The 10,102-nt window shown below is 32.2% G+C and overlaps 2 protein-coding genes across 2 annotated transcripts; both read right to left on the bottom strand.

Annotated features, from left to right (window-relative positions):
• Window positions 1–699: 699 nt before the first annotated feature.
• On the bottom strand, window positions 700–3,776 carry LOC145581515 (ribonuclease 1-like). The gene is made up of 3 exons (XM_081638524.1): window positions 3,603–3,776; window positions 2,935–3,093; window positions 700–1,275 (listed from the first exon to the last, which is right to left on the bottom strand). The coding sequence occupies exons 1-3, from the start codon at window positions 3,744–3,746 to the stop codon at window positions 859–861; spliced, it is 720 nt and encodes a 239-aa protein (XP_081494650.1). The 5' UTR covers window positions 3,747–3,776; the 3' UTR covers window positions 700–858.
• A 3,745-nt stretch (window positions 3,777–7,521) lies between these two features.
• On the bottom strand, window positions 7,522–9,853 carry LOC145581516 (ribonuclease 1-like). The gene is made up of 4 exons (XM_081638525.1): window positions 9,735–9,853; window positions 9,485–9,640; window positions 8,949–9,141; window positions 7,522–7,757 (listed from the first exon to the last, which is right to left on the bottom strand). The coding sequence occupies exons 1-4, from the start codon at window positions 9,825–9,827 to the stop codon at window positions 7,534–7,536; spliced, it is 666 nt and encodes a 221-aa protein (XP_081494651.1). The 5' UTR covers window positions 9,828–9,853; the 3' UTR covers window positions 7,522–7,533.
• Window positions 9,854–10,102: the final 249 nt, after the last annotated feature.

Raw genomic sequence — 10,102 nt, forward strand, 5'->3', positions numbered from 1 at the left:
TCTTATAAAATATTCATTTCAATTCAGTTCAGCTTAATTCAATTCAGTTCAGTTCAGCTGATTTCAGTTTATTAGAACAGGTCCTAAATCGTTGCAACGGGTATAATAAATAAAATTACCGTATCATAAATTAGTGAGGTAATGGAGAAAAGGCAGTCAAATCGCACCACGTGCAGCAATAATTCCAAGCATGGACTCCTGTCTGGGACTCAAGAATTCTTTATGTTAAGTGTCGGTCACCCTCATACTTTAATTATTCCAACAAAATCATACTCATGTATGTATGTTAAAATTTATTGTCAAGGTGGCATTGGGCAAGGTTGGGCCGAGTCAAGCCCACGGTCTTCAGTGTTGTCTAGTAACAGTCGACATCCTGGCCCAACACCAATGAGTTAGCTGGGCGGAGCTCAAATTTTAAAAAGTAAGGCCCAAATATGGCATGGACCCATGGGCCTTGACGACTGGGTTGGGTAGACCCACGAGCTTCTTAATATTACTGGGTTATCCTGGCCCACCACCATTAAACCCTGTTATTTTTTTAGATTTTTGGAAACTATTATTATTATTATTAGTCGTCAAATATATTGAATCTAGTACAAATAATTTTAGGCTCTCCACTACTTGTGAATTTCCCTAAATTAATAGTATGATGAACTCCATGTGAAATTTCCAACAAGATAAAAAGAAACCTAACAAGTGTTATTAAGTAAAGTTTTAGTCGTTCAAACAATCAATAATGTGAAGTTACAAATGTCTGAATTGTGAGAATGGTGAAAAATATGATTCACCAAATTCAAGGAATTAGACATAACCAGTTGATCAATCCTGTTAAAAACCATTTAATTACAATTAGCTACCTTAAAATTTAGGAAACTGGACCCTAGAGGCACAATTACCACTAGGAAGGACAGGACATTTGATAAGGTCCTTTCCATTAGCATCTACACAAATGTACACTTGGTAAAGCTGGCTATTTCCTTCGGAATCACGGTTACACTCGATCCAAGGATAATATCCGATCTTCTCCTTGATGGCCTCCTTCATGTCCTCGACGTTATAGAACTCATCGTTGGGTTCGATATTTGCATTCTTAAGGGCTTGGAGAAGGTTGGTTTTGTCCTTAAGGTCTAGACCAGCTTGGAAGTACTCTTGTTGGCTAGAGAATGATGAGCATGTACCGTGTTTGTTCCATTCATGTGCCCAAAACTTTGTTCCTATGTTAGGGCACGCTAGTGATGGCCAATCCGTTTCGAGCCTGCTCTCGAGTTCTTCTATCTGCATAGTAATAAGGGTAGATAAATGTTAAAGTTAAGTTCTGGTGATTGATGGGCTAGGGAAGAGGGCGAATATTTGCTATTGCAATATTTTGACTTTTACGATACATCAGCTAATAATGAATAAATTTGACTGTAAATATTTTTATTTATTAATTTGTACTCCTTCTCCATATGAAGAAGAATTTTTACTCCATAAAAGTTACTCCGTATAAGTTTTAAATATATGATACTTTGAAAAAACTAATCCCTTAATTACGTCCCTATATTTTTGTCTCATTAATTAGGTTTTTTTTTACGGTCTTCAACACACATCTTACAATGTAAGTATCTCCATTTTAATACATGTAATGATATTATAAAAACTTAATATTAAAATGAAAAACACAATAAAACGAATTCAACAAATTAAAACTGCACGTGACTATAATATTCCTTATAGATTCATGGAAATTTATGTTCGACGTTTTTAAAGTTTGGCACGAGTATTGGATATGAGTCAAAAAAATAAGTGACTGAGGGAGTATATTATAAGTAATCCAATAACATAGCACAACATATTATCTTTTCTACCTATATTTTAGTAAATTACTAAATATAATTTGTTTAGGTGACAAAAATAATTATTGTTGGCTTAGTAAAGATAATTGGTTAACTATATATGTTTAATAAGTCAAATTGTAGCACTTTCTATATCCATTTCTGTTAAATACGGGTTTGGGCTGCACCTGTCACGGGAGAGTGTAAGTCCACCATTTTACAAGATCAAAGAGGTTCCACCTCAAAACCATATGGCAATGAGGGGAGTAGCCCCTTAGCCTTATACAGTGGTGGTAATTCTTGAATTCTTTCAATGTGGGATTCTATTACCACTACACTCTCCCTTTAATCTTTTTAGTGTGGAACAAGAGAATGCTCACATGTGGGTTGTTCATGGTTCAACAGTTTCCCTCATATTTGCAATGTTTGCTTATTTCAATTATTGCTATGTTTCTGACACAGTATCTATTATTGAAAATTCACGGTCAAAGTTGATGCACTTTTACTTTAAAAGAGAAATTAGAGCAAAAAATTAGAGATGCCGGACAGCCGGAGGCGAAATAATTTTAATATTTCTAAATGAGATTGTCATGCTTGTTCGTTGTTAGGTTAGGACTTATTATCCAGGGAAGTCTTTTACTAGCGACAATCTGGCACTTGATTAGCACCTAAGAAACATTTAAGATTTTACTAATAACGTAGTTGTATACTTTTGTTATCTTCAGATGGAATTAAACATCACGCATTAACTTTTAAGTCATTTTCAAATATAAACAATAATAACGTACATTATTAAGATTTAACCAACAATTCGGTCTTTAATACTACTATCTCAAACACAAAATTCCCCTCCCCAACCTTTTTCTATTTGGAGTTCAAAAGTGAAGAATTTCATTCCCTTTATAATTAATTTACATGATCATAGCCATTTTTCAAAATAGGATAGATGTTCCGATCCAGCCATACTTAATTACGTAGTCATCATATATGTTTGCCATAGAAAATTACCGTTTAGTACTTTCTTTGTTTTTTAAAATTATAAGTGCAATATATACGTATTATGCAGTAGCTAACGAACGCGTTACAAATTAAATAAAAACTATATATGTGTAGAGAATACCTCAGATTCATCAAAAGGTTTTGTGTTATCACAGTTGGAAGGGTAACCACCATCATTGTAATTAGGCCAAAGGCCATGAATTGAGAAATCTGTTGTTGGCTTCCCACTTCCAGGAAAACAACATTTTTTCCCTTTTGCATCACAATATGCTCCTGGCCACTGCATAATTTTCACATAAATCAGTTAATTAGTCTTTTCATAAACTAATCACGCTCACATTAATATCATCACTTCTTCCAAAAAAAAAAAAAAAAAAAAAAAAACCATCACCATTTCACCATATATCATAATAAATTCATAATATGCCTATAGATATACTTTATGTGCAATATTAAAACAGCAAATAAAGGAAAAAAAAAATCACTTTTAATAGGTCAATTTTTTTGCTTTTCTAAATGACAAAATTTCAAAATAAGTAATCATCGTATCCTATTTTACTTCTTTTTTTTTCGATTATTTACCATTTTACCACCTTTAAAACATCAATTTAACATATTTTTTTTGTATATATGATGTGAGTTGGAGAACAATTGTGCTGTGTTTTCTTGAGTGTTATATAATTTATTTATATAAAATGATAAATCAGGTCGATAAAGGTGATAGGAAATTAAAATATTAGCATTTTTTTTCTAAGACGCGGGAAAGGGGTATAATATAGTGAAATTTACCTGTTGCACGAAGTAGAAAAAATCAAAAGTAGAACTTGTAGGGTGGTCATCAGGGTGATGATGAGGTTTTTTGCTCTTACATAAAGCATCATCAACTAAACATAAAACAACCAAAAGCTTGATCATCGTAGAAACTTTCCCCATATTTTCTTTCTATCTTTTTTATGTGTTAGAATTGAAATGTGATGAGTTTTAATGAGTTCATTGAGTTTAATAGGTATTTATATACATAAATTCTAGTAACTTAATTTTTATAAAGAGTTTACGTAACGGAATATCCAACATGAAATAGCTTGGCATATCCCATGAGCCAATTGCACGTTATCATGCCCAATAATAAACGAATTTAAATTTAATTACAACCTACTCATGCGTGTTCATACTTCATTCGTTCTTAAGCTTATTAATTTTGTCACCAAAATTATAAATTAATGTTTGGTAATATTAAATTAAGGGTACGAGGATGAGGTGTGGTCGTGCTTGATTAATTATGAATGCGATTAGAGATTATAATTATATTAGCTGATTAGCAGATAATTTTGCTAAGTAAAGAATTGTGTCATTACTAGGCACGTTCATGAAGTTTCTTACTCATCAAGGTCCTATTAAATCGGGATTATGTAATCGGGGTTGTGTGATTAGATTGTTAATTTAAAACTCTGATAGTTTTATAACTCCGTTCCTAATAATACATTTAAATTAATGGGAGATAGTGCTTACATTTCATTTTATCTCTTCATTATTACACTAATTTATGAGATTATGAGTTTAATTTGTAAATTAAACTTATCTAATTAGTGAAGGATGTTATATGCTGGTATTTTGATTAACAAAATTCGATCATGTTGCAACATGTAGCATAATACGTAATATATATAATATACTCGGAAAATAGAGTCAGTGTGACAATAAGATCACAAGTCAAATCTCATTCTCGGCCTCATCTTGCCCTAACAAATTTGATGTTGCATCTACATTTCAACCCCAAATGACTCTTGCAAAATAGAACTCAATAACATACATAAAATTAATACCGTGAGATTTCAACCAATAGCTTAACCTTTTGGTTAAGTTGAATTGGACATTTAATATATACATAGTAGCCTAAGCCAATTTGTACGTAATGATCTCTAATATAAAATGTCCAACAAAACATTCCTCAATGAAAATTAGTCTAACACAAGAGTTACTAGATCTGTCTTTCATGATATATTGCCTATCAAATTTATAATAGCCATCCGTATTCTCTTTCCATTCAAAATTAATTGTCACTACTTATACGATGGCTAAATGTAAATGCCGGAATTAAGAAATTTGTGCACATACTTTTCTTAAATAGTACTAGGCCTACGTACTTCCAAGATAAGTATAAACAGCCAAGGTAAGGGAGAAATTAGTGATACTAAATCTACGTGGGCTTGGTGGCGTAAACGTAGAGAATGTAGCAAGGAAAAAAGCAAGTTATGGGAAAGTATTATTGATGCTTGAAAGTCATATCTTTATGGACAATGCGTGATATACAATAAGTAATAACAAAGCCAAGATTGCTAGTTAAACTAAATAATAACATTGTACTGTATATAATTCCTTTTCTCTTTTCGGCAACATAATGTACGTATTGTTATGCAATTTATGTCAATATCATTTAATGTGATATACTAATTTACTAAAGAATCGAAATTGTTCAAATTTGGCCCACAATTTGAGGCTCAAAGTCATTTTTAAGTTGAGTTAGTTGTATCAATTTTAACATAATTGACCACTTGGCTAGTTGGCTCTTGTACGTCATCCATGCTTATTAGATTACGTCTCTTGTGGACTCTTTTTGTCTTTTTTTTTTGTTTTTTTTTGTTTTTTTTTTTTTTTTTTTTTGACAAGAGCTTAAGCAAACAACTACCAAGTAAAAATTACATAACATTATTAAAGGAAGACAAACTACTGTTTGCTATAGTAGCAAGCACATGTGCTCTCTCCACTGTTGCCCGATCCACTTTGTGAACGCTACACCACTCAAGACCGTTACTGATGCGCCGGATATTAGCAATCGTCCAACAAATGGAAGAATCTGAAACATGTGCATCCCGCAGGCATCGAACCACTGTAGTAGAATTTGTATAAATAGTAACCGCCAGAATTGACCTTGTGACCGCCCACTGTAGGTCGGCAAGACAAGCATTCAACTCTGCATGCAGAGTCGATTAAGCAAGGCTAGAAGAAGCCCCTCCTAACCAACCTTGTCCCCCTTACTCCCTAATTTCTGGGCACCAACCCATCCCTGATCAGTTAGTGCTCCTATTCCACGAGCCATCAACAAGAATAACTGTTGGCACCAGCGAGTGAGCAGAGTTGGAGTCCTGCAATATAGCCCGTAAAAACCTCGGTGGATAATCAGCAACCTATTCAGGTGGGTGCATATTGCCCGAAGCTCACCTTCCTTCTTAGCAGCAAATAACCCTTGTTGTCGCAGACCCTCTGAGATAATAGCCGGTGTTGACACAGCAACTGCTATAGGAGCGTTGAAAATCCTGTTATTACGTGAAATCCACAACACCCAGAGAGTTGCGATAAAAAAGGTCGTCCTGTGACCATCATAACCATCCTGGCTTAGAAACAGTCGGATATAGTACAGAATCCAATCATCAAGAGATTGGTTTGCATTAGCTTGTGAGTGAATATGTAAAATACCACCCCTCCATGCATCCTGTGCAGGCATGCAAAATCTGAACAAGTGTTGTAAATCCTCCTCTTGTGTCCCGCGGAGATCACAGTGTATACTTACAGTTAGGCCCCTCCTCCCCACATTATTCATGATCAATTTATGTTGTTCCACTAGCCATTAGTGTGGTTATGGCACATATCGGCTATTTCCCCCTAGTATATTTGGATTGTATTTATACTCCCGTGTATAACGTATTACTACGTATTATACTCCTATTGTTAAGAAGGAATTTGTTATGCAAGGTTGTATTAGACAATTCATTTTAATTTGTCTTTACAAAATACGAAATTTCAATTTTTAGTAATACAAAGTATAAGATTAAATTTATTAATAGTCATAATTCCTCTTGCATTTTATTTGTCAATTTGTTTTTAGAATATTAAATGATGAAATATATTAAATAATATTCGTCAATTTAATATTATTAGATAATTAATTGACAAATTAATAAATAATATACAATTAAATCCTAAATATTAATTAAATATTAGGTATAATATTCCATTCAGTAATATACGATTAAATTTTATTTGTCAATCTGTTTTTAGAAAAAATAATATATGTCAATATAGGGAACAATAATATTATTTTTAGAACAAATAATATATGTCAATTTGTTTTTAGAACCTCAGCTCACTTAATTGATAAAATAATATGTGTCCAATAATATTATTTTTGTAGGATTTCAAATTATACATAAGTAATTAATTAGAGGTAACATTGCTCAAAGATAAGTAATGAAAACTTGAAAGTCAAATAGAACAAACATTAGAGAATGAAGGGAGTATGTATTAAGAATTTAAGATTAATGCTTCAAACTAGTGAATTGAAGGGAGAATGTATTAATTAAGATTAATGCATCAAACAAGAGGATCAAACCAAATGTTAACGTGGATCACGCGTAGGATCCATCATTTATTATTTTATTTATGTGTAGTCTTAGATCCATAATTGTTTCCGCTTATCTTCCGAGTATGGGTCGTATCAGGTGATTAGATATAACTTATTCTGTATATTCATCTAGTCCTCTCCTTGATAGATTCATTATTCATTTGAAAATGTGAAATCACACCATAAGATATTTAAAATTATCATTATAAACAAAATACGAGTATAAGAAATTAAGATTCTTATTCGAAAAATGATAGTAAAAACATTTGTAACAAACATCAAAGGTATTTTGATGCCCAAATCATTAACTTGATTACAAAATCAAAAGGATGGAAATTCAATTTGAGAACCACATTTGCCATGAGGGAAAGTAGGACACTCAATAAGGTTAGATGCAGATTTGTCAACGCAAAGGTAAATCTGGTAGAGTTGACTATTGCCAGATGTATCATCATTGCACTCCACAAAAGGTGTAATTCCAACACCTTGCTTGATTGCATCCTTTATGCTTTCTAATGTGTACGAGTTTCCATTTGGCTCAATTCCTACATGGCAAATAGAAAAAACATTATTTAAATTAAAAAAATAAATAAAATTTTGCTACGTAAATACGTACTCAGAGTTAAAATCGTAACGATTAATAAAAACAAAGAAAGTATTATTATACTTAAGTGTTGAAGATAAAATCTCAGAAATAATCATAAAGATTTTCAATGTGTTGATTATGGAAGAGATATTATCTTCTTGATCATAGCCTTTAAATTAGGTTGATTTTATACTAATGGGAATTTATTATTTAAACAATTATAAATTATCTCATACGATTGCAAACAAAAAAAATGTTGAGCCCATGAACAACCCACATGTGAGCATTCTTCTTGTCCCACACTAAACACTAAAGGGGGAGTGTAGTGGTTATGAAATCCCACATTGAAAGAATTCAAGAGTTACCACCACAATATAAGGCTAAGGGGCTACTCCCCTCATTGCCTTATGGTTTTGAGGTGGAACCTCCTTGGTCTTGTAAAGTGGTGGACTTACACTCTCCCGTAACGGGTGCGGCCCAGACCCGTATTTAACAAAAAAAAAAAAAAAAAAAAAAAAAAAAAAAAAAGTCAAAGGAAATAATCCTCATTAATTATGGTATCCTAATAATTATAGGAATAATCATTCATCATGAGATTTTTTTTTTTTTTTTTTAAATTTGGAGGAAAATTATTCGTGAGAATTTTCTTCAAAATTAAGTAAATGCTTGAAAAATGCATCAAGTTTCATTACAAAAGGACATGAACATTAAAGGTTTATCTAAAGTTTTTTTAAACTGATTAATACAGTACTACTAGTATTAGTATTAGTTTTTCTTAATAAGTTACGGAATTATGTAATGCAATCACTCCGTTTTAAGTCAAAAAATATTCGCAAACAACTTATTTTAAAGGCAAAAGCTAATGAGCGCCTCCAGGGCGTTAGATAAGAGAATTAAGAGTTGATAATATTAGAGTAAAACTAACATTAATTACACCAAACGACGCGTGATTTTGTCATGCATTCATAATTTAATATTATTTCAACCAATATAATTATTCCTTATCTAATGTCCCGACAAGATCCTATTTTAAAATATCATTAATAATTTGTCATCATTTATTACTCCCAAAAAAGTAAATGAAAGGCCTTAAATGTAAGAAAAAGCAACAAATATTGTAATATAGCAAAAGTTAATAGTAAAAAGTTACCTGCACTTGTAAGTGATTGAAGAAGATTAGCTTGACTTTTGAGGTCAAGAGCAGTTTGGAAGTAGGCATGTTGTCCAAGGGCTGAACAAGTCCCATGCTTTTCCCATTCATGTGACCAAAATTTCAATCCATCACCACTTGGACATGCCAATGTTGGCCATTCTGTTCTCATTCTCTTCAATAGACTTGATACCTGTTTTTAAACCCATACCTTCAATTAACTTATCGTCATTTTATCAACAAGCACAATACTTACGATAAACTCTATATTTTCTAGTAATTTTTTTTTTTTTTAACGTGTCGCTACTGATTTAAATTAAAATTATTCATTAAAGAAATTATCATCATCCACGGTCCCACCCCTCGGGCTTACCAACAAAGTAAGGAATTTGTATTCATAGGACATGTCATAATTCTTTCAGCCACCTCCAATTCCACCCCTCGGACTTGTTATATTTAAAGTAACACGACTATACGAGTAACTCATAAACAACCTTTACTCGATTTACGTACACATCGAACACAATCGTACGTACCTGAGATTGATCGAATTGGCTGCTAGGATCACAGCTAGAAGGGTAAGAACCATCATTATAATTAGGCCAAAGTCCATGAATTCCAAAATCTGCTTCTGGTTTTCCTGTACTTGGATAGCAGCAACTCTTCTCTGTATCACAGTATGATCCAGGCCACTACAAAACCATCATCAATACAAATTATTAATCTCTATATAACCAAAAATCAAATTAATAATAAATTGAAAAAACTAGCAATTATTATATTTACCTGTTGAACAAAGTAAAAGAAATCAAAATCCTGAGAAAATGCTGAAACTACAAAAAGAAATTGTACAGCCAAAGTGTAGTAAATGGCTTTCATGTTTAATTTCTCTATTTTTTCTTGGGCACGAGGATTATTATTGCAAATCGAGTTGCCCCAAAGTAATAATTCTAGCTGTATGATAGTGAATAATGTACAACTATCTTAAGTTTATATATATAGTCAGAGTGAATGAGTGATTATGGTAGGCATATAATTATAATTACAAATAAGGAAGAATATCCGTTGGTTGATAATCTGAATATGCTATTTATGCAAAAAAAAATATGTTCATATTATTAGGATTATGAAAGGTCAATATGTTCACATTATAT

The sequence above is a fragment of the Chenopodium album genome, chromosome 15 (assembly GCF_948465745.1).
Source record: "Chenopodium album chromosome 15, dcCheAlbu1.1, whole genome shotgun sequence".
NCBI classification, from domain to species: Eukaryota; Viridiplantae; Streptophyta; class Magnoliopsida; order Caryophyllales; family Amaranthaceae; genus Chenopodium; species Chenopodium album.